The sequence below is a fragment of the Tamandua tetradactyla genome, chromosome X, assembly GCF_023851605.1.
Source record: "Tamandua tetradactyla isolate mTamTet1 chromosome X, mTamTet1.pri, whole genome shotgun sequence".
Taxonomy (NCBI): domain Eukaryota; kingdom Metazoa; phylum Chordata; class Mammalia; order Pilosa; family Myrmecophagidae; genus Tamandua; species Tamandua tetradactyla.
Window position 1 is genome coordinate 165471887 of NC_135353.1, and position 24399 is coordinate 165496285.

The 24399-nt window shown below is 49.2% G+C and overlaps 1 protein-coding gene across 4 annotated transcripts in view; it reads right to left on the reverse strand.

Annotated features, from left to right (window-relative positions):
- WWC3 (WWC family member 3) overlaps positions 1-24399 on the reverse strand; it is a 134782-nt gene that overhangs the window by 36436 nt on the left and 73947 nt on the right. For 3 of the 4 annotated variants that reach the window (XM_077145275.1, XM_077145274.1, XM_077145276.1), the window contains exons 4-8: positions 24012-24088; positions 22823-22902; positions 12211-12340; positions 10031-10180; positions 6480-6553 (exon numbers count right to left, since the gene is read on the reverse strand). In XM_077145275.1, the coding sequence (XP_077001390.1) occupies positions 6480-6553; positions 10031-10180; positions 12211-12340; positions 22823-22902; positions 24012-24088 (511 nt within the window). The remainder of the gene's footprint in view (positions 1-6479; positions 6554-10030; positions 10181-12210; positions 12341-22822; positions 22903-24011; positions 24089-24399) is intronic. The other variant, XM_077145277.1, reaches the window with a different exon arrangement.

The window sequence follows — 24399 nt, forward strand, 5'->3', positions numbered from 1 at the left end:
TCCATTATACAATTTCTCCCACTCCTAACACTCTGCTGCTTTCTGAAGCAGCTGACAGAACTCCACGCAGCCCAGCGTTCCATCTGGTGGTGACAAGGTGGGCTGATTCCAAAGGCCACAGTTAGGGACATGGGGTCAACCCAGGGCCTTGTACCTTCAGATTGCAGTGACAGCTACAGAGCTGATACTTCTTACGTTTTTTCTCCATGGTTTTCTTTTTTCAAAGTTTCACTCACATGAAAAACCAAGATTCAAGGAAACCCCAGCTGAGGTCTAAGCCAGCTGGCCAAGTGGTGGCCCCTCAGCTGTTGGGCGGAAATGCTGACAAACCAGGACCCATCTCCCTAACTCAGCTCTACGGGAGAACCAGAGAAGCGTGGATTTGGAGTGTGCAGGACAAGGAGGGTTCAGCAGTATGCCGAGGCCCCCCGCCCCGTCCTCGGGGGTGCTGGCCTGAACGGAGCTTTAGAGAGGCCTCTTCAGGTAAGCAGCAGGAGGACGACAGGCCGCTTTGCGTTGACCGGAGTAGGGAAGTGGCACCTGTGATGGCAAGAATGCTCGGCTTTGTTTCTCACGGCTGGGCCCCACCCCCAAAATGTTAGCTACAAGGCCGCCTGAGAAATGAAGAAGATGGCCAAGTGACTGAGCAAATGTGCCCAGAAACACCACACCACACTGGCGCCTGCCCATGCAAGGGAAAGGACCGGCCCCAGCAACAAACAAAGACACGGGGGAGCCGGTGGAACGATGGTTTCTTCCAACCCGGCCCCAGAGGGTTTCTATGGAAACCACGGCAGCTGGGCGCACGGTTCCAGGAGATCACTCTTTGGTAAAAACGGAGCCATCTGGCCTTCTGGATCGGCACGAGACTTTTTCCTCCAACATGGCTTTTAAAAAAATCTAGTTTTTAAACAAGCAATTTGAAAATATCCCTATCATAGGGTCTGTCTGCCTTTGGATTCCAAAGGCTTTCCTGAAGGGCAAAGAAGAGGGAGCCATGTATGACAACTTCACACCACTGGTGGGCAACGTGCTGGGAGCCCGGTCACTGCACTCACAGAAGTCACACCCCCACGTGGAACTGAGTTCCACCTCCACACACTTCCTTACACCCAATTACACAGGCGTCCCCTCGCTGTCCAGAACTCTGCCTTTTCACAATGTCCCACCTCTTAAAACCAATCTCAACTCAAGATACCTAGGAAAGACTTGTAAACCAAACACACAAGACCTTCTCCCTAGCTGAGAGGCAGCAAGGCCCGGAGACTCTGCAGAGGGGAGGGAAGCACAACCCAGAAATGAGAGCTCAGAGACTAATGTACAGAGATAAGGCAGCAGGACGAAAAGACTGAACACTGAATTACGGCCCTGAAGTAATAAAAGGCCACCAGCTAAAGAAAAGGGCACAGGATGTCCTTGGAGGAAAAGCCGGAGAAGGACGTGTTGTTCTCTGCCAATGCTGCCGTCACATGGAATTCTCCCCAAGGCCATGGCGGGGGGTGGGTACGTGGTGCTTTCCTGCCCATGTGGCCCCCTTCCCCAGCCACGTGCAGGGGGCTGGAGTGGGGGCCTCTCCGTGCAGTCGGGGAGCCGGGTGGAGGGTCACGGGCAGAGCCTTGGCGGCCCCGTGCGGACAGTGACCCCCGGCCGGCGTCCTGGCATGCTCATGCCTGCTCTCCATTTCACTCTGGCCACGGGATCCCCCGGCGACACCATTCTCCCCCAGGGCTGCCCTTCCCGACCACACCACCGGTGCGGACCACCTGGCACCCGGCGGGCACGGCCAGCCCACAAGGCGGGCGCTGCCTTCCCAGGCCAGGCCTCCTATGGAGAGGTGCCCGGAGTGGGTGCAGGGGGACAAGGGTGCCCTGAGGCCACCTGGTTGAAGACCCTGCCCACAGGGACACTGTGAGGACACTCTGAAGCAGTGTGAAGTCCACTGAAAGCCTCAAATGAATGGTCAAAAACCAGTGCGCACTCTCCCTCTAAAACGAGACTCTAGAAACTCCCTCTTAGGGGTCATTCTCCTCCTTTAATTCCAGGGAGGTGGGTGCCATCTACCTCTCAGTCCCCAGGGACCAGTAACATTTCCAGCTGCCAACTTTTTATCTGGCCAAGTAAAGACAATTAATGTCAACTATCATTGGTATTTTCTAAGACTAAGCTGTTTTCATGGGCAATACATTCATATCAGAATGAGAGAGTTCTTTAGATGGAAAAAAAAAAAAAAGGAAGTGCTATGAAACTCTGGGTTGCCCTCTTTTCTCTGGGCACTGGGGAAACCTTTGTTGAGGGCCAGGTGAGCTCCTCGGGAGGCAGCTGGGTGCGGAGGGCTCTGCTGCGTGCCCACGGGCTTTCCTTCGCCAGTGCCTGTCCTTTGCTGGCTCCCCTTCTCCGTGGAGCTCCACAGGAAGTGTTTGGTGAGGTTTCCTCCTTCTCTTTACCTGCAGGCCCACCTCATCCCCCCAGGCCCTGAAACACTGGGATTGCTCACTTTTCTTCCTGCGCTGGTCTGAAACTGCTGTGGACCCCAGAAAAGCCAAGTTCTTTAGTCCTCATTCAATATTGCTGGGTGGTGGAAGCTTTTTGATTGTTTCCATGGAGATGTGACCCACCCAATTGCGGGTGGTAACTTTTGATTAGGTGGTTTCCATGGAGATGTGTCTCCACCCATTCAAGGTGGGGTTGCTTCCTGGGGCCCTTTAAGAGGGATCCATTTTGGAAAAAGCTTTAGAGCCACCAGAGCCCCGGGGAACCTGATGGAGAGAAAACTAGCAGATCTTACCATGTGCCTTTCCAGCTGAGAGAGAAACCCTGAAAGTCATCGGCTTTCTTGAACCAAAGTTATCTTTCCCTGGATGCCTTAGATTGGACATTTTCACAGCCTTGCATTAATTTGGACATTGTCACAGCCTTAGAATATGTAAACCAGTAAGTTAATAAATTCCCTTTTTTAAAAGCTATTCTGTTTCTGATGTATCGCATTCTGGCAGCTTGCAAACTAGAATACTTTCCTTCTCAGTTTCCTCTTTCCCCAGGTGAACTCAGCCACCATGAGATTTCAGAACCATGCACCCCAAATCCTCACATCTGTGCCTCCAATGGCCCTCTTGGATATACCACCTCCTGGGAATGGCCAACTCAAAACCCCCAGGACGCCCCCCACTTCTAACTCTCAGGAGGTGTCCGCAGGGCATGGTGCCCCTCAGTCCCAAGGGCTCCTTCCCCCACCTCCCTGCACTCACGCTCCCAGGCCGGTCTTCCCGGCACCGCTGGGCCTGGAGCGCCTTCCCCTCGGCCCAGCAACAAGGCTGTGTCCTCCCGCCTGTGGCGGGAGGCCTAAGCACCCAGACCAGAGGCGGCAAGAATGCCCAGGAAGGCAGTGAATGGGCCGGTGGGCTTAGCGGTGCCCTAAAGCCACCAGGCCCCGACGCCCTCTCCCCTCCCTCTCAGGGTGCAGCCAGGGCAGGGGCCTTGGAAGGGAGTGGGGAGCAGGCCTGGAGTTGGCCCCAGGACGCCAGAAGGCCAAGGAGCAACTGAGGCCGAACAGAACACTTGTTCTTCATTCAAGCAATAGTCACTGAGCACTGAGCTGCTGGGATGCAGCACTGAGCAATACACAAAGCTCCAGCCTCTGCGAGGTTCACGTTTGCAAAGGGAAAGACGAATGATACAAGGCAAAAGCACATGTCTGTGCCAGGTTAAGTCCTGGCCTTTGGTGGGGAGTCGGGGGGAAGAGGGTGGCCCTTTTCAGGGTAGGAGGGGTGTGCCCTGACAGGCCGAGCAGAGGCCCCGCATCCACGCACTGCAAAGCCGGCCACTCCAGGCAGAGGCCCGGGCAGGGGCCGGGGGCACTGCATCAGTTTCCTCTCGCTGCTGCAACCAACTGACCACAAACTTGGCAGCTTAAAGCCCCACGTGACTTCTCCCCCAGTTCCACAGGTCGGAGGTCGGAAATGGGTCCAGGGAGCTGCACCCCTTCCAGAGGCCAGAGAGGAGAATCCATTTCATTTCCGGATCTTTTCCAGTTTCTAGAGGCCGCCCGCCTTCCTTGGCTCATGGCCCTGCCTCACTCTGCCCTCGGTTCCTGTCGTCACATCTCCTTCTTTGCCTCTGCCCCTCCCACCTGCCCCCTGAGATGACAGTGGTCCCAGCTAGACAATCCAGGGTGACCTCCCCAGCTCGTGAGCCTCAACTAAATCACACGGGCTAAGTCCCCTTCACCACGTCAGGTCACAGGTTCTGGGATCTGGCTGTGGACGTCTCGGTGGGGGGGGGGGCGTTAGTCCGCAGACCCCAGGGCCCACGTCAAGAGTTTATTGGAAGGTGTGCGGCCCGGTCAGGAGGTCATGGGATGAGCATGCCAGGGGTCTGTGCACGGCTGAGGCCTGCTGAGGCGCCAGCGTGGCTGAGGTGCCAGCGTGGCTGAGGCAGGGCAAGCGAGGCCGGGGAGGGGAGGCTGAGGCCCGGGAGTCAGCAGAAAGCCCGCCCGTGGAGCCCATCCCATTGTCCCTGAACGTGGGGAGTCGGAACAAGATGAGAAGCTGAGACTCCCAGGCTGTTTCCCACCCACCCTCAGCCAGGGTTTCTCAACCACAGAACTGTCACCATTTGGGGCCTACCAAGCGTTGGCAGCTGGGAGCTGGGCTGTGCCCTGTACGGTGTTTAGCAGCACCCCGCCTCTACCCACCAGACGTCAGCAGCACCCCCAGGCATGACAAGGCATAGGGTTGCCAGACATTCCTGAGGGTCCCCTGTGGGAAAAGGCGCCTGGCCCCACTGGAACCTGCACAGGCGGGAAAAGGGCAGGCACTCGTGCACACTCACTGAGGGTGTCTCTAACACGTGCCTCTGATTTGTACATGTTGCCGCTGCAGCCAGAAAGACATTTCTGAGAAGTCCCTGCTGTCCCAAAGGCTGAAACGCTAGGGATTGGACCCTCCTCTCTGCCACCTGCAAGATTCCAACAAGGAGCCTCACAAGACAGGGGCAACCTTGAAATGACAGTTTGAAAAAGATACTGATGGACTGCAGGGCTCTCCCTTTGGGGAGATATCTCAAATCCTCAGCTTTGCATAAACACTGGAAAGGATACTCCCTGGGCACCAACACCAGCTCTCAGAAACAAAGAACTCGCTTGCCATGTTTCACAGACGTCACAGCAAACACACGGCAGGCTCCCGAGGGCAGGGACGGCCTCGCCTCTGAGTTTAACACAGCACAGCGAATCCCAGCAGCTACACGAGCAGGAGCAGAGGGGCAGGGAGCAGAGACATCAGCAAGTGCAAGAGAAGGGATGCATGCCGCACGGGGACAGGGCCCCCGGGGACTGCGTTCCACTCGGACCCTTGCAGGCTGGCCCACAGCCACCGTAGCGAGCCTGGAGGGACTGGGCACAAAACCTGCTGGCACCTCAGCGGCCACCGCTTGCCCTGGAGCAGGGCATCATGTCATCTGCTGGGGCGGCTGCTTTTACATTTTCTGAGATGCCACCAATGTGGACTTCCAGCCCTCCGGGAGCCATGTGCCGTCCTGGGTGGGCCCAGCTGGCCGCAACCCGGAAGCCCCTCCCCGCAGGCCTTCGCTAGCACGCCTGCAAGGTGACGTGTGCCTCCGTCTGACTACTGAAAGCTGTTTTTTTTTTTAAGACAGGCTTCATAGGTTTCGGAAGAACATGGTTTACAACAATTTGGTTTTGAGACTCGTTCCACGAGGTACAAAGAAAAGTCTAAAAATGAGAGCATAAAAGCCAGGGGAAGATCAGAATCCTGAAAACGGGGGGGCCCCACGGCTCGGGGAGACTGTGACAGGCTAGAAAGACTGTGGCGTGTAAGGCCCCGCATTGCCTCCTGTCTGCCCACATCTCAGGGCTGGGGGGGCGGGACGGAGCGGGGAGGGAGGGAGGGGGGAGGGAGGGAGGGAGGCTAGAGAAAGAAACACACACAGGCACAGGCAGGTTATTTAGAAAACAGGTCAGCATAAATGACTACATTTATATTCTTACTAATAAAGTGAAAGGAAACAGGTACTGCTATTACCTGTTGACTCAATATTTATTAAAATGCCTTCAAACCTAGATCTGTGGCTTGTTCCATTAATCTATGGAGTGAGAAGCCACAGATACAAAAGAAAACTCAAGCTGGTCTGAGGGACAGATGTTCAGTTTCTTGGCAGGAAAGCAGGAAAGCAGGGAGGGGGAGCGAGGGAGAAGAGAAGGAAGGAGTGGGGGGGGGATAAGGAAAATTGAAAGAGTATTCTTATTCAAGTCAAGTCTTTATAACTTCGCAATTTTGAAGATTTCACATTTTAAATGCACTTGAAATTTCATCATATATATTGAGAAGCTTAGTATAAGTGAAAAGCCATTATCCTGTATCATATCAGACACTGCTTTCCAATAAAACTATGGGCAATCACATATTTTTCCATGGGAAAAAGTAAATAAGTGGAAGGTAAGATTTAAAAACCGAGCTTCTTACCTCTTTCTGGCTTCCTCATACTGCCAATTAAGTCTGACTCGGTCCACAAGTCTTGTTTTATCATCAAAGACAAACTTTTAGGAACAGAAGAACAAAAAAGAAAACAACATTAAAAACATTTTCTTTAGGTGGTTCCAAGTGTATTTGTTTTCTTAAAAAAAAATTTAAAAGAAAAAACATTTTCGCAATAGAAAATTCACTTAAACGATCAGCAATAATGCAGAATATTCTTTCAATTTCTCTTTCAATTTTGACTTTTCATAAAGTCGTTTGGAAAGAAACACATGCGATCCCATCGCCGCGACCGCTGGCCTGCGAGGGCTGAGAGGAGGGCTGGGAAGGCCTTGGCTTTCCCAAAACTGTTCGAATTTTTTTTTTCCCACCATGGAAGTGTGATTGTCTACTGTGACATAACAAATAACAGCAATAGATCTAAATTTCAGAAGAAACTGGGAATTACTTAGTAAAAGTTGAAATACAGGCAAAACAACTGCTCCCATTTGGAGGAGTAAGATATTCTGAAATTCTTCCATGAGTACAAGATAACACTGTTCTTACATGCTGCCAGGACACAGGCCAGCGATGGGGGCTGGGCAATGGGGGCTGGGCGACGGGATGCCCTCCAAAAGCACATGGCATGGTGACAAACCAAAGGCAAAAGGAAAGAAAGCCACGGATTAAAATGCTGGGGGTACTGGGGAGTATCACCCGAGGGGTTAGAATTTAAAACGTGGTGCTCTGATAGGATCAGGAGTTGTCTTAAATATTTTTTATACCAATTACACTGAAGTCAACAAAATCCTGAGCAAACCGAGAGGACCTGTATGAGAGGGCAGCCGAAGCTCACCTCTTTCTTGGCTCCTGGAAATATCAGATGACTACATTTTCGATAATCTGCCCCAACTGTAGGGCTGACTTTACTAGACCAAATATTATGATCAGTAAATCCTTCTTGTTTGTACATTACCTCACGTCAACAGACATTTGAAAATGTTCTACTTGAATGATTAGTGATGAATTTATCGATTTGAGTTTTGATATATGTCAATGGGGAATTTCTTTACATCTTTATTGCTTTGAATGGCAAGATCAGGAAGTTGCCTTCCGAGGGACAACGTTCTCTGGGGAGATGAGAAACAACCCAATGCATTTAAGCAGCCTCATCCAATGCCCCTTCCACAGTCGCCTCAGCAGAAGCCCACTGAGGCCACAGCACCCCATCGCCTGAAACAGTCCATGGTGGAGGGGAGCTATTCATCAACTCATTGCCCTCTTTATTAGAGGCCCCCTGGTTGACTCTTCTTCAAGACCAACAAACTTCATTTCTTTAAACCTCTTCTCAAAGGACGAGCAGGCTGTGTTTTTGCACTCCTTTTTGAAAATAAAATGGATGTTTTCATCAAAAAAGAACTAATCTACAGGCAAATGTATTCAACAGGTGCCAGAGTGACCTGCAACCCCATACCATGGATGTCCACTGCTAAATCCCAACGTTATGCCTGCACTGCTTACAGCTCTGTGCTGCCAAAGCCCCAGGCATGAAAAAAATGTTTGATGTACACAAACAGCCCACCAAACTCATTGAAAGCATTAACCAAGTCTGGCAGGTGGGCTTCTAAGATGACCCTCCACAATAGGGTCCAGATCTAGTGACTGGATTCTGACTACTAGAATCCAGCAAAGGAGCTGGAACGTCATCCTGTGATGTATTCACAAAACACCAGGCCTTGTTCCTTGCTAGCAGACTCTGCCTACTGCCTTCTCGCTTGCATGCTGATGAAGCCAGCTGCCATGCTGGAGAGGCCCACATGGCTAGGTACCACAACCCTTGCTCCCACAGCCTGTGAGGAAAGGAAGCCTGCCAACGATGGTGTGAGCTCAGAAGCAGATCCTTCCCCGGCCGAGGCTTCAGATGAGACGGCAGCCCTGGCTGGCATGTGGACCGCAGTTTTGTCAGAAGACCCAACCTAGACCCCTGTCCCACAGCAACTGTGAGATGACAGGTGTGCTGGTCTCAGTCGCCAGGTTCTAGGGACAGCCATAGGTAACTAATACACCACACACCTGTCGGCTCAAACCTAGATCTTCCTCCCCCCACAGGCTGTGTGACCTGAAGAAGCCTGGGACATTGGTCTCTGCATCTGGACAGCAGGGATGGGAACAACTCCTTAAATTAAGATAACAGCCAGGACACAGCCTGCCCCAGGATGCACCACCCCCACTCCCACCCCCAGGGGCTCACACACAACAGTAATTTACTGCTAGACGTCTTACAACAGCACAGCCAACCAGCCACCTCTCACCTGGCATGTGCAAGATGACCTACCTATCTAAACTATCCCAGAGCCTCCAATGCTACCTGTTTCTCTCAAACTAGTTAAGAGGCTCTAAATTCTAAATTCTGACCTGGTAGGAGGAAGGAATTACATGCATCTCTACTTCTTTCCTTCCCACACTCCAAAATCTTTACGCAAAAATACCAGGCACATGGTTGAAAGTTTTCTAGTGTACTTTGCTGAGAACAATGATGGGAAAATCAAAACAAGAGCTGTTCCAGAAAATCAAAGACATAAGGAGTCATTATTTAATATGTCACATACTGTCCTCAAAGAGGCATTATTCATCAATTTTTAAAAATATTAGCTAATTGTTTAACCCCCTGAATTTTCTCTCAATCTTTTTGTTTTCTCTTTCTTTTTATTTTTTTGTCTTCTGCATTCCATTGACACATCGTATTTACTCAATAAGCCCTAAGAAAAAGAAGCAGTCCAAATGGCTTTTCCATTTGGTAACAAATTAATGTCATATTGCACTCAATGACACTACAAAAGTAGTGTCTTTAAATATTTACCGCCCTAGGCTTCAAATGGTGATTCCTAACTTCCTTTTGTGTGGCTAACTCAAGACTTCATTAATTATCAAAAGGGGCCTTATGAAATTCTGCCAAGTTGCAAAGAAAATTAACTTTAACTCAATTTGATTTCCTGACACTCATTTAGAAGTGTTTAGAAAACAGCATCAAAGCATAACCCAAGGGCGGCACGGCTACAGAGCCTTTAGAAATCACTGGTTTAAGCCAGAGGTCAGCAAACTCTGGCCCCCAAGCCAAATCCGGCCCGTCACCTGTTTCTGTGAATAAAGTTTTATGGAACACAGTGGTGCACATCTCTGCTCGCGTGTCATCCGTGGTAGCTTTCGCATTAAGGTGGCAGACTTGAGCAGTCATGCCAGAGACTAAAATATTTACTATCTGGCCCTTTACAGAAAAAGTCTGCCGACCCATACATGAAAAAGTCAGCTGCCTGTCAAGAAAATATTTAAGCTCAGATCTCAAAAGGATTCTGCCATTTTTAAGAGGCAAAAGCACAAGGCTTGAGATAATAAGCTGCTCACTTGCTTCCCACAGCAGTGAAGCTTCACAGCTGGATGTGAGAAAGTGTTTTTTCCTCAAACCGAACTGCTCCAAATGCCAAAATATTAGCAAAGTAAAAATGAAAAATGAAACAAAACAAGTGATGGGCGCACACTCGCTGCCCCCTGCATGTGCCTACCTCACCAGTGACATCTGTCTGGGAGCCAGCATCACACAGCTGTGGAGGTAAAGAAGAGTCGCCAAGCACGGCCAGACCGGGAGGGAAATCTTGGAGGCCGTCGGTCAGAGAGCAGCTATTCTTGAAGCCATCGGTGAGCTTCGCCAGGCTCTGGAACAGAATGAGACAAGCTATTGGAGTCGAGATGGGAACCTTTCTCTTCCCTCTGAGAGCTGCCATCTTCCTCGGGCCTTGTGGTCTGCACCTTTACTGGTGGAGAATTGTCCCACCCAACCCCTCACCCTCATTAGATTTAAGAGAAATGTGTTTCACCACAGGCAGCTTGAATCAAATTCTTAGTAATTGATAATCAGATAGTTATTTAGTCATTCTGGCAGAACGTGAATGAACTGGAGAAAAGCTGTGGTACCATTCTAGTATTTTGTAAACCAAGCTGCCTAAAGAAAAAAAAGAAGCACTCCCAGCCAGAAGCTTCTATCAGTCAGAGAGGCTGGCAGAGAGGCACGCCACCAGGTCTTCACTGATAAGGCACACAGACGGTGAAAGTGGCTCCCACACTAGACTATGCATTTTTATAATCAGGTTTTTTCCTTCAAAACTCTACATGGTTAGAGGGCGGGCCACAGTGGCTCAGCAGGCAGGAATGCTTGTCTGTGATGCCAGAGGACCTGGGTTCGATTCCCGGTGCCTGCCCATGTTAAAAAAAAAAAAAAAAAACTCTACACGGTCAGAATCAATCTCGGATGAATGTCAGTTCACCAAAACCTAGAGGAAGTATGCACTCTGATACGTGGAATCTCTTTGCACGAAAGGCAAACAGAAATCAGATTTCTACCCATTTAATTTAGACTTCTGAACATGTTCACCTTCAATGGCCAGCGCTACAGACACAAGACAGAGGACGCCCGGGGGCTGTCACAGGGGAAAGTGGCTCTAGACAAAGTCTTCTTATGATGGGTCAGGATTGTCAAACTGGTGGGAAAGACAGACTACCCTGCACGGGTGCAGCGGAAGAGGGCTCTGCTCAGGCTGGAGACGGCAGCTTTTCGTAGTTAGTGTTGGCCTCGGAGTTAATGCCAGGGCCTGAGGCTTCCTCCAGAAATTCCATCTCCTACCTCCACGCTGGGGAGCCCAACCAGGTAACTGGGGAGCTGACCCCCGACCGCCCCCTGTGGCCGCAGAGGGGCCAGGCCAGGGAGGGTACTCGACCTCCTGGGGGGTTGGGAAGAAGAACTCCAGCCTGGCCCACCCCGGGGGCTTCAGCAGGACTACAGGGATAAGGTACGTGGAACATCCTGTGCGAGGCAGGCAATGGCAGCTGTTCTCCTTGCTACCAACACTCCCAGAAACTCAAACTATTCATCATTTACCTCTTGTGACCTGGAGAAGCTGCTTCAAAATGCAGATTCCTGGGTGTATTAGTTAGGGTTCTCTAGAGAAACAGAATCAACAGGGAACACTAGCAAATATAAAATTTATGAAAGTGTCTCACGTGACCATAGGAATGCAGAGTCCAAAATCCACAGGGCAGGCTGCGAAGCCGACGACTCCAATGGATGGCCTGGATGAACTCCACAGGAGAGGCTCACCAGCCAAAGCAGGAATGCAACCTGTCTCCTCTGAGTCCTCCTTAAAAGGCTTCCCATGATTGGATTTAGCATCACTAATTGCAGAAGACACTCCCCTTTGGCTGATTACAAATGGAATCAGCTGTGGATGTAGCTGACGTGATCATGACCTAATCCTATGAAATGTCCTCATTGCAACAGACAGGTCAGCGCTTGCCCAATCAGATGAACAGGTACCACAACTTGGCCAAGTTGACACCTGTCCCTAACCATGACACTGGGCACCACCTCCAGAACTTCTAATTCAATAGTTCTGGGGCCGGGCCCAGGGGGCCTGCATTTTCATGAGCATCCAGGGGACCCGCCTTAGGAAGTGAGGCCATATTCATACTTTTGTGTGTCTGCTTCAACCTGGAAGGCTAGCTCCCTGTGCACAGGGAGCTAGTTAGGGGAGGGAGAGAATGATGTGCTTCTTATCATAAACCTCTTGAATTATTTTAATGGGTGAATCAGGCACATGTATTACCTATTTAAAAGTACGTTATATATATGATGATGATATATAAAAGATTTATCTTTAAATAAAAGACAGCCAAGTGACCACGCCCTCACCTGCATCAGGCCCCGCCTCTCCTTCTCGCCTGTACAAATGGCCTTCTTGATGGTCCGGAGCTCATTCATTATAGCCTGTGCCTCATCCAGTTTATAGCTGGTGTGAGCACTAGACATCTTACGATCAATCCTGGTTAAAAATGAAAAAAAGGGAGTCGTTGCACATGAGATCATAACATTTCATCACGCGGCAAGCAGGACAGCTTCAGAAAAAGGTGGAAGAGAGAAAAGGACAAAGTTGTGGCAACAAAAAATAAAAGCCCCATGAAACCTTCTCCCTTGTGGTGAATGCCAAGAAATGAGACTCGGCTGGGGGCCTGGATTGCTTCCTTTGCTCCGTGAGCAGCCTCTGCAGGGGACAAGGTCCCATTTGGGGTTCCCCCGGCCTCTATGAAGGACTAGGCTAGGTGGTACCTGGCTTGAGTAATTCCCTGAGATTGTCAACTCCCTCAGAGTAGGGCTGTGTCTTTTTTTGCTTATTCCAGCCTCTAGGTTAGCACTCCAAAACGTATAGTAGATAAGCATACAAATGAGATCTGTGTCCCAAGAGAATATACGGAAAACAGCAAAAAGTAGTGAACTTCCAATTACGGGTATCCCCTATGCATCTCTTGGTTTTCATTCTGGTCTGAATTTTTCACTCTTCTTTCTCACCCACCTCCTCGATTCTTTTCTTCCCTTCAAATATCCTTCCTTCCAGCCACACATCCACCCATCCATCCATCCGTCTACCCATCCATCCGGATGCTGGGCACAGCAGCCTGGCTCTGGGTGTGGGGCCATGAGGCAGCCATGGCCCTGGCCTTGAGGGGGAGGCAGTCTCCCGGGCCACCCTCTTCCCAGCCTCGGTAACCATCAGGGCTAAAGGCAGCGGAAGACTGTAGTTTAGAATTAAACACCGGAGGAGACGGTAGCATGTTCCTGTGAGAATAATGAACGGTGTGGGAGTGGCAAGTCACTTAACCTCTTTAAATCTCAGCTTACCTATGTGTAAAATGGGGATACTGAAAATACTTCTCTCATAGGGTGGGTGTGAGGTTTAAGGAGAAATTGCAAAGCAAGGGAGCCCTGGGCCAGATGCCTGGCATGTAATGCTCATGGTGATATTACCGTTAGCAGGCTAACCCTGAATCTCCTTACTCAGGGAAGAAAAAGTCCCCAACTTGCCAACTCCACTACTTAAACATCTTTCACATGCACCTGTTATCACCACCCACAGCAAAGCTCAGCAGCAGGGTGCTTGGGGCCGTGGGCGCCCTTGGAAGTGGAGGCAAGCACAGCCAGCAGGGGAGACCCTCCACTGCCTTGGGAAAACCCGGGGAGACTGGCCCTGAGTGGTCTTGTGTGGACGGCGAGCACAGGGGCCCCGACCCCGCCAGATGCGGCACCCCCATATGCCAGCACTGCCTCATCTCCCAGAGGCCCGGGTCGGGGCAAGAGCACAGCGTCGCCGAGTTTCTGAAATGCACATTTCCAGGACCACTGCTACGAAGCAGAATTCTTTATTCCTACGTTTCTATGAAAAGTATGAGTGTGCCTAACCCTGGAGTGCTTTCTGGAGAAAGTTACAAGAAGAGAGCATGATCAGAGGCTCGGGCTGTGGGCACGGTTTTCCTTTTTCTCTGCTCTCATTCACTCCCCGTGGCGTGCTGGAGTTCTCTGTATGGGTTCTGCATTATTTTGACAACCGTCCTGTCAGTTTGAAACTATTTCCAAATTAAAAGTTTAGGGGGAAAAAAAAGAATCCTTATTTTGGCTTCTTCACAAAATAGCTCCTCTACGGGACCAGGTGCTAAGCTTTGCCACTTGACCCCACGTGCGGGTCCTCATGCGACTCAGTGGCACCTGGCACGGTCCTGGGGCAGGAGGGGGCCGCAGTGGTGGAACAGCCTTAGCCCTCTACACGGTTTCAAAACTTTTTTGTATGCCCCCCTCAGCAGACCCACTTGCAGCACAGCAACGGGATTTATCACCCCCTGTGGGTGCCTCAGGTGACTTCTAAGTCAAGGGCAATACCTAGGAGAGGGCACGCTCTTCCTTTCCACCTGTTACCACTTCAGCAAAAGTGCAGGTAAGTCCCTGAAGTTGCAGGGTGTGCTGTGCAGCTGGCCAGGTGGCAGGGAGGGAAAGGGAGACAGGCTCTTGGTCTTAGCTCTGATGTAACTTAACCAGGTGCCCCGGAGAAGTGTCCTCTCTCCCAGGAGCCATGGTGACATCGTGAAGGTGACACACCAAGGGTGGGGCTCCCAAAGCAGCCAATCATGAGAACTCCCTGTGAAGTTGTAAAATAAAAGCAGACTCCTGGTCCCTGCTGAATGCAAACCTACGGGCGGAACTGGGAGACCTGTGAACCCACCAACCAGGTCCCAGAACCACTGGGTTGGAGCCTATTCTTACACTAACTATTACTAGCAGATGGCTGTTATATCATGGTTATAATTAATCGGAACTCACATGTTCTCACCCATGCTTCTAAATAGCCAGTGCACTGACACCAGAAAGAAATCTATAATCGAGAACCATTTCTACTCCTAATCTGCTCAAAGACAAAGCCCCTGAGAAACAGGTGGAATTCCTCGGCTCCAACTCGTTAGGGCACTCGGGCCGGGGGTGAGGGCCCTGGGAGATGGCTTCATCATACAGGGGTTCCAGGAACAACAAGATCCATGGCGTAGGAGAACAGAGAACAGAAGGAAAGCCTGGGTGTTTCTCCAGTTTAGATGCTCGATGGAGAGCCGAGAGTCCCTAACGCGAGGCAGAAGAAAAGGCCGTAGCCTTATGCCGCAAAGCACTGCATCTGCCAAGGCGTGACCAAGCTGTTCTTGCACAGAAAAAGAAATCGAGACAAATTTACATAACAATGTCCCCTTATATTCATCCCGTGATCAAAGGCTTTCCAGTATACATATTTTTTCATTTTGTTAAGCACAATACACCTAGTCTGATGAAGTCTGTAGAAAACGGTTATACCATTTTCAGGCAGAATATCTGAAGCCAGAAAAACATGCTGGACCCTAAGGGTCAATGACCAGCACCTCTGCTCATCATACAGACCCAGCTTCTCCTGAATTTAGAAGCTCAGCAAAGCGTGCAGCATGGCATCATGCATTCAGTGCACCCACGGTGCTGTGCAGTCAGTACCACTATCCAGTGCTGAAGTCCTCCCATCACCCCAAAAGGGAACCGTGCACCCATCAGCAGCCCCTCCCCATTCCTCTCCTCTTCCCCAGCCCCTGGCAACCACTAAACTTGCTGTCTCTGAACTGGCCTATTCTGGGTATTTCATAAATATGGGATCACAGAGTACGTGGCCTTCTGTCCTGGCTTCTACCTGCTTCCTGGGGTTTTATAAGTGTAAAGTATGCGTCGTAACACTCAAAACACCTCCACTTTTCAATTTCGAGAAATTTTCATTAAAAAATAAACACCTTCCACAGAAAGGAAACTTCATCTTTCACATGTGTAAAATTCATTTACTTGAGAGTTCTCACTTTCTTTTAAAATTCCTTATATAACTAGTCTAATTCAGATGATGCACTCAGTTCTTTGGTATCTCCTAAAATATCAGTGTATTCAATTTCATAGGGAAAATCACATCAGTGACTGCCAAAGGACAGTCTTATCCTTTTTACAATTTTAAATGAGAGCCCAAGATGGTGCTTATGCCACACATCTCAAAAAAATGATAGAAACTTGAGAACCACTCGACCAGAATAAAAGCCAGTACTTATAAAGACTTAAGTTATGATGCAGAATTTAAAAAAAAAATGGTATACACAGTTTTTACTTTTCAACCCTCCAAACTGGCCCCTCGGCTTCAGGGAGGCTAGGTGACACCTTCACGGCCATACTCCCGGCACGTGCAGCCACGACTCCTGCCCCCTTCACTCGGCTTCGTCCCCACGGGGTGAGCAGCAGATTTTAAGCCAAGGCCTCCCGACACACACCATGTCACAACTGACAGCCACCAGCCGGCCGAACAAATCAGTCCCAAAGTAAACCGGGGCTCTTTATGGTTTACTTTGGGAAGAAATGGGCTCAATAGAAAAGGGGAAGAAACCGCGTCAGAAAGGCATTTTAGAGATATTTATCATCAACCTCCACCTCCCCCTGCCCTAAAGTTTCCATATTTGTTGTTCAACTTAAGATATCGAGAGAATGGCACTGGAAAAATATCAGTAAAACAGAATGACCTCTTAACCCCACATCATGAAGAAATGGGTTGCCAGGCCTCCGAATATATTCCTTACTGATACTGTAGAGCGCAAGCCAAAAGAAGGAGAGGTTTTATTATAACTTCTACCTTTTCCATCCCCGGCCCTGGCAGGGGACCTGGAGAGGACCCCAGAACATTCCAGCAGCCTTCTAGCAACAGCAGGTTCTGGTGTGAGGGCCAGGCCTGAGCACGGCCAGGACAACGGTCCTTCTGTCACACCCCTACCGCTGGCTGTTCACTGTTCCCCACTACTGACGTCGCCTCACGTGAAGGGACATGGTTCACCCAAGCCTAGGTGAGCTGCGAACCATCTTCTGCAACTACTAAATTCCTTCAGAGAAAAAAATGCCACTTCCAATATCTAATAATGCCTCATTCTAGCATTAAATGCTCCAAAGTGTGCTCTTTTGATATTTACGGAGCCAAATGGATTTAACTTCATTCCGATCGTGCCAGCAGGGAAGTTAATCAAGTCAAAGGTTTGAAGCACAGAGGCTGACCTAGTGTCTCAAAATGCACCTCATGGAACCCACCTAGTGGAACATTTGGGGACCACCCCTTTCTATGATACAACTGGCAGTGAGAAGCAACAGGATTTCCTAAAAAACAGGCCCAAAATACAAGATCACATACAGTTTAGAAGAGAAGCAAATGCTAAAAGGCAGTCAAGAAAGCTACTGGAGGGAGGGGTAAGGGGAGTGGACCATATGAATTATTTCTTTATTCTAGAATGATGCAAATGTTCTAAAAATGCTCATGGTGATGAATAAACTATGTGATGATACTGTGAGCTACTGATTGTATATCGTGTATGGACTGTGTGTGTGTGTGACAATTTCTCAATAAAAACAGTAAAAAAAAGTTCCTGGGCTAATTTCCAGACAGCCCTGAGATCCTTACAGCCCGGGCAGAGCTTCTGACTGACAAAAGCCCCGTCCTGGTGCAAGGGGCCACGGAGCCCAGAAGCATGCGACACAGCCAGTGGGCCGTGCAGCTGGGCCCGGGGCCACCGACCCGCTCGGCCTGCCCAGCCCCGCCCTGTGCCAGGAAGCACTCTGGGCCTCGGGGCCGAGCAGGGGACAGGGCAAAGTTATTCAGTGTAGCAGGCTGCGTTATTCTAGTCAGCGGAAAGGAAGGCCAGCTGGCAACAGGTGCAGGGAGGTAAATAAGGAGAACGAAGCAGGGTGGGGGACAGAGGAAGATGAAGAGGGCTTTTTTTGGGGGGGAGGTGACACATGCTCAGCGAGAAGGCCTGTGAGCAGAGCACTCCAGAAGCGGAGGGGAGAGGTGTGCAAGGACCGAGGCATGGCAGCACGCCCAGCACAGAGAAGGTGGCATGGATCTGGCATGCTGGGAGCCTGCAGGGAGGCTCGCGTGGTGGGTGTCAAATAAGGGTGAGGCTGAGGAAGAGGAGGGGTGGACAGGGGTCAGGGGTACACACATCAAACCCAGAGCGACACCTGTGGCCAAAAGGCGGCAGGGGCACTGCTTTGCCCAGAGCGGCTTCAGCCACGGCATGGCGGCTCGGGGGCAGTGTGGGCACCGGGGCGGGCAGAGGGGTCAGCGTGTGGGAAGCGTGGGAAACTCGGGGCGAAGTAGCGCTAAGGAAGCTTCCTGACTGCTGGCCAACTCCGGCTCGAGCCCCACCTCCTGGCACGCTCCCACTTCGGCGTGAATCACCCATCCGGGAAACACTGCGCAACCATGGTTCTGATCCTTTTCTCTTTGCCTGTAAATACTAATAAGGAGTTACATTAAAAGACTTTTTCACAACAATATTCAGAAACTTTAGGGCAACAGAGTCCAGCAGCTCTCTCACTGGAAAAGGACAACGTGATTTATCTGAAGACTTTCATTACTCATTGTCAACGTTGCTCCTATTTTCAAGAACAATTTCGCTGAGTATTTCGTAAAGTTTACATACATTCTGGAGACTTTCATAAAGGGCCTCGAGAGAAATGCAAATGGAAACACCACCAAGATCCTATCTCTCGCCTATCAGACCTGCACAAATTCAAAAGCCTGACAACACATTCTGTTGGCAAAATTGCGGGAAACAGGAACACTCATCTATTAGTAGTATGGAATGCGAAATGGCGCAACTCCTAGAAAGGGGGATTTGGCAATATCTAATAATACCTTGCATGCGCTGACCCTTCGGCCCAGTAATGGTACTTTCAGGCACTTATCCTGAAAGACACATGCGGACAACATAAGGTGAACAGCTGATGGAAAATGTTATAAATGGACGGATCGGGCTGACAATGCCAAAACCTACTGATAACTGTCACCTCTCCAAAGAGACAGACACCCAGTCTGTACCTCCTGATGGAAGGCACGCCACCCACAGCCAAATACTCTTGCCTAAAACAAACAAACAAACAAAGTGATGGTGAATCACCTCGAGCCTCGCAAAGGAATTGCTCCAGTTTGCACAAATAATGGAGGGACACGTTATTGACACCAGTAAGATTCGAGCTGCAAAATGCAGTGTGAGGGACAGTCCAGAGGACGAGCAAATTAGTCTCTTCAGTAAGTAAGTGGTCAGTTAAAAAAAGGGGTGGGAGGAGGAAGTATAGATTAAGAGACATATCAACCAAATGCCATGTAGGAACCTTGTCTGAAATCCTGATTCAAACAAACCAGGCAAAGTTGAAAACTCCCTGGAGAGATGACCCCATTAAGGCTTTAGGGTCATGTTTTCTAGAAGAGCCCATAGCTTTAGGAGATATATTTATGGATTAAATACGATTCTGGGATGCACCTCAATATAAGCCAACGGAGCATGGGGGATGGGACGGGGTAACAAAACCAGGGCAGCCTTGTATAGTTAATTGTTCAAGCCAGGGGAGGGGTATGTGAAGGTTTCCTCATACCCAGTATCTGTACTTTTGCGTGTTGGACATTTTTTCTTTTCATTAAAAGTTTAAGCATATATAGCATGCGTGCACACACGCACACGCACACACATTTTATCATTAACCAAGAAACTGTTCATGGCCAGTTGCCCTCTATAAAGAATTCACAACATGTATACATTTAAAAAAACAATAATACAAAAGGTACTTTTCTCCTCGCTTGGGCCCAAGCAGAATGATGGATCCTCTGCGGGCCAAGAAAGTTCACCAAGATAACCAAGTCGACTTCAAACATTATGGGTGGGCCATGGTGGCTCAGCAGGCAGAGTTCTCGCCTGCCATGCCAGAGACCGGGTTTGATTCTCGGTGCCTGCCCATGCAAAAAATAAACAAAACAACAACAACAACCCACATTATAGGGGTAAAACTCCTGAAAAAGAAGACACCAGATATCTGGGGAAACAAGGAGGGCCTCAGGTCAGCATATACGCTCAAAATCAGAGACGCTGTCCGAGCTCCCAGCACACGTGCCAGCTGTGCAGTGGGGTCCCATGGGAGCAGGGTGGTAATTGCATTGTCAGTGCTTAACCAAGTCTTCAAAATCCTCAATAAACAATGTAAGTCTGCACTATCGGATCCAAATGTAAACACCAGCCTTTATACCAGAAAAATCACCAGGTTGTTGAGTCCCATCGCCGGCGTCGCTCAGGGGAAGGCTAACAGATGAGTTTTCCCTTGCAAAGGATGTGAAGAGTGGCCGACACGCTGGTGTCTTCTCTTCTCGCTGTGAGGTGGTGGGACAGAATAAACTCCAGAAATATGGCGAAAGTACAAAAACGGTAGGTGACAGGCTGCCCTGGCTGTGGCAGGGTCTGGAGAGCTGGCCTGCCCCTGGCGGTGCGCACTGCAGGGGTGGGTGCTGCAGGTCCAAGGCCGGGCGCAGAACTTTGTCCAGGCCGCTCCCTGGCCTCCCCGGGGTAGGCAGCCCAGGTCAGTGAGGGCACGTTTATAATCGCTGCACTCAAATGTGGGAACTTGCTCACGAAAGCAGAGAAAGAAATACAAACAGCACCCACTTCTTTTGCCAGGAGCTCAGCTTATACACACATTCCTGGCTGCAGGGGCCAAGTTAAAACTCTCCCTGGACTGGTTCCCACATCCCCCTCCAATCAATTTAGACGGAAGGTGGTTTTACCTGTTCCTGAAATTACTTCAGCTAAAGAGATGCCTTTTCTTCCTAACCATTCCTAGAAGGGGGTGTCTGAGTCATCTGAGCACCCAAGATGGTATGTTTTCTAGATCACACAGTTTCAAGCTGACTTTGCAATTTCACCTTGTCTTTAAATAAGGACAAGGGATGCTAAAGCAAAGTGGTAGGTGCTGACCTCACAATCCCACTGCAGGGACCCCACCCAGAGGGATGAGGGTGGGGCATGGCTCCCCTCCGGGGCTCAGGGGTCCGAGGCTGTCTCAGGCTGTTCCGGAACCACCCTGACCTCCAGGCACCTCCATCAGAGCTTCGGGGAGTGAGAAGTAAATGAACTGCAACTTCCAGGCCCCACAATACCTGGCATTAAAATAACATGACAACTACAGACGCTGTGGAGTCGTGACTTCCTGGGAACAGTGTGGCCAGATGAAATTAGTAACTCACCCTCACAATCGACTAGTCAGTACGACCCACCTATCAAATGAAACTTTTTGTGTTTGCTTAGTTCTCATCCACCCACATGGCAGAAGGTACTCAGGTGGGACCCAGCCACGGCACGCACAGAAGCAGTCCCGCAAGAACTGCTGCGCGCTGGGCATCTGGAGGGATCTTAGCAGATGGACAAGGTGGGTACCGGAACCAACCCCTAGAGGGCTGGATTTGCTTAAGATGAAACTGTAAAACAACAAAAAAAAGCTGTGCTACCTAAAGGCACCCCCTAGTGTAGATCCTAACCACAGTCGAATCCACACAAACACACTGCTGGGTAACTGGTTAGAAAGCAAAAGGCCGGCAGGTTAAAAGACTTCCAGTCACACTACACCTGACGACAGGCTTATTGCAACCCCACCACGCGGTGGGACCTACAGTGCACATGGCAGTTTCGGAAATAAACCATCATGAGAAATCACATCTTTCAATAGCTCTGGGGTCAGGTCCAGAGCAAGCCAAGTCCCTAGAGGGCAGGACACGCTCACCTTTCTTTTGTGTCTCCCCTGGTGCCTATGATACAACCCTAATTAAAAAACGGACAAATGGGTTAAGGAAAGTACATTCCAGCTTAGTTTTAAACAAGGTGGTTTGAGACATCCAGTAATTTCCTTTTATAGGAAACCAAGGAGATCACATTTGTCACACTTGTATTCATTTCCTCCCTCCCTAGAAAGAGCAAAACTGTGGTCACATCTGATATATGATCCCAACATGCAAAAGAGCAGGTTCCTGCCCTCCGTGATCACTAACACTCACACCCGCACTGCCTCCTCCCCTCCCGGAGGCGGGCCCTGCAGCTGCCACCTTGTGCCACTCTGGACAATTTACTATAATGATCGACGGCTCCGGATGAGAAAAGGAGGCCCAAAAAGTGAGACGCAGGTAGCCTGGTTCGGGAAGTGAAACCAGGTCTGACTCGAGAGAGGACTCTCAGCCAACAATCAGACCACCCCCTTTCTTAAGGAAATTCTTTCAGACCAACATTATCACCATTGGTTACATGATGACTTTTGTTTATTTAAAGGTGCTGAATCGTTAGAGTTCACTCACTGTAGGAATTTCACCCCCAAACTCCCAATACGGATACAGTCCATTTGGTGAATATGGAAACCAGAGGACGAGACCCCAGCACTGTCCACTAGAACTGCCTGGAAGGATGGGAATGCTGTATTATCTGCACTGAACAATGCAGCAAGCACTAGTCCAGTTGTTCTTGACCAGGAGCAGCTGTGCCCCCCATCGGGGGAACTCTGGCAATGTCTACAGAGGTTTGGGGTTGTCCCCACCAAGCAGGGGTGCTCCTGGCATCTGGGAGGCAGAGGCCAGGGCTGCTGCTCAGCTCCTACACACATGGCACAGCCCCCACCACGGACAGCCATCTGGCCCCAAATGTCCAAGTGCCAATAGTGCCAAGGTGGGAATATCCTGCTCTAATCACATGAGGCTTCTGCAAACTTGAGGCGTGGCTACAAGACTAAAGAACTAAATTTCCAATTTTTTCAATTAATCTAAATTTTAATTTAAAAACTGAAGACTAAAACTAACAACCCCCCCGCAATAATTTTATTTTAAACAGCCATGTATGTGTTGGACAGTGAAGCAACAGAGAACCTACCACATATAAAAATAAGGGTCTTGTTTCCCAAGTATTTCCATTTAAAAGACCTGAGAATCTTCAAGGAAAAGACAGATTGTGATGTTTGGGATTGGGAAATGATGAGCATAAATAAAAGTGAAAGCGTGTGAAGCTGTAAGACACATATCCAGGCACTAAAACAGGTCAGCACAGAATGAAATCACAGGAAAATTCTCCCTCCGGAGATGCAGGGAACTCACTCTTGCAAGGTCTCCACCCCCTTTTCTTTGTATTGCAGTTCTTGCTTCATCTGGGTCAGCTCTCTTTTTAATCTGGAAAGCTAAAGACAAATTACATTTTTTTTTCCCCAAAAACAAGCTGTGAAATTATTTCTACAGTTATTACCATTATCATTTAAGTCTCTGATTAGTTTGTAATCCAGTGGATCATCTATGCTCGCCATGAAATTCCACTTGGCATGCATATAAAAAAGCCATTCTAGAACTGCGTTGCTCAGGTACGAAAACACAGCCTCACTTTCAGGTTCCAAGCCAAGTGGGGAAGCGGCAACTATATCCTTTTTTCAAGGTATCAATTTACATAGTATCTTCAGCAAACTTTGTAGCATTTTTTTCCTCTTTACTTCTTCTTACTACTCCTAGACATCACATATTAAACACTGAGCACCTGCACCTCCATTGCCAGGGTGCCTATTTAGCAGATTCTGGGTCTCCCTCTGGCCTACTGGAGGGTGGGCCTGGGAACCTGCACTTTTAACACACTCACAGATGTTTTGCGTAGGTACACTAAAATTTGAGAAGTGCTGCATTAAAAGATATACCATGGTCTAGGGAACTCTCGAGACACCAGGAAAGAAAAAGGTTCATTTCCAAGACATCTCAGTTCTTTCTTGCAAATGCAACAAAACTGTCCTCCTTCCCAGAGAAGACAGAGGTTTGAAGGGACGACACAAGATGATACACAAAGAACTCAGGTGTCACCAAGGAAGGAGCATCAGAACCCTTCTGGCCAAACGCCTGTGTGGGACCGATCTCTGCGGGAGAATGTCATTGGGAGGGGGGCACAACAGACTGCTAAGGCTGGCAAGGCTCCAGGCTGGCACCTGGAGACGGTGGGATGCAGCCCTCTGAGCTCAGGCCCTGACGTCACCAGATCTTCCCAAAAGGGGGTGAGCCGAGCCCCAGGAAACATTGAGAGGAAGATGGGCTATTTCTTGTTAGATAAATTAAGGTTTTAAAATAAAACTTCTTTCCTCCTATTGGAAAGAAAAAGGGGAGAATGAAATGAAATGTAATGAGAACCCACAAAATCTAGTCTTATCAAAATATGGCTGTGACACACTGAGCACCACAAAACCAACCATGATAAGGGACGGTACCTAAAAAATGCCCATGCACTTCTAGTTGTAAAAATACTTGTTTTACTCACCCTATCCCGGCGACCTGCTATTTCTGCTTTTATTTGGTGTGGATCGTACTTTGTATTTGTTGAATATCCAGAGAAGGCTACAGAAAAGGAAAATATTTTATTTTATAATTAAGCCTTTAAAATAAACAAACACATATAGACAGGAACTTCAGGTTCACCATATTAAATAATTCTAAGCCCCAGACTTACAAGTTAGCAATGGCTCCTAAAGAATTAACATTTCACTACCTCAAATTTTCTTGATCATGGATTCTTGTATGAGACCTTTCTACATGATTCTACTTCAAATATATGGCTGTAGGTCAACTGAAACTGTTTACATGCAGCGAAGACGATTAGGGTTAAAAAACAGATGTACACAAGGAAAAAAAGATATGATTATGATATG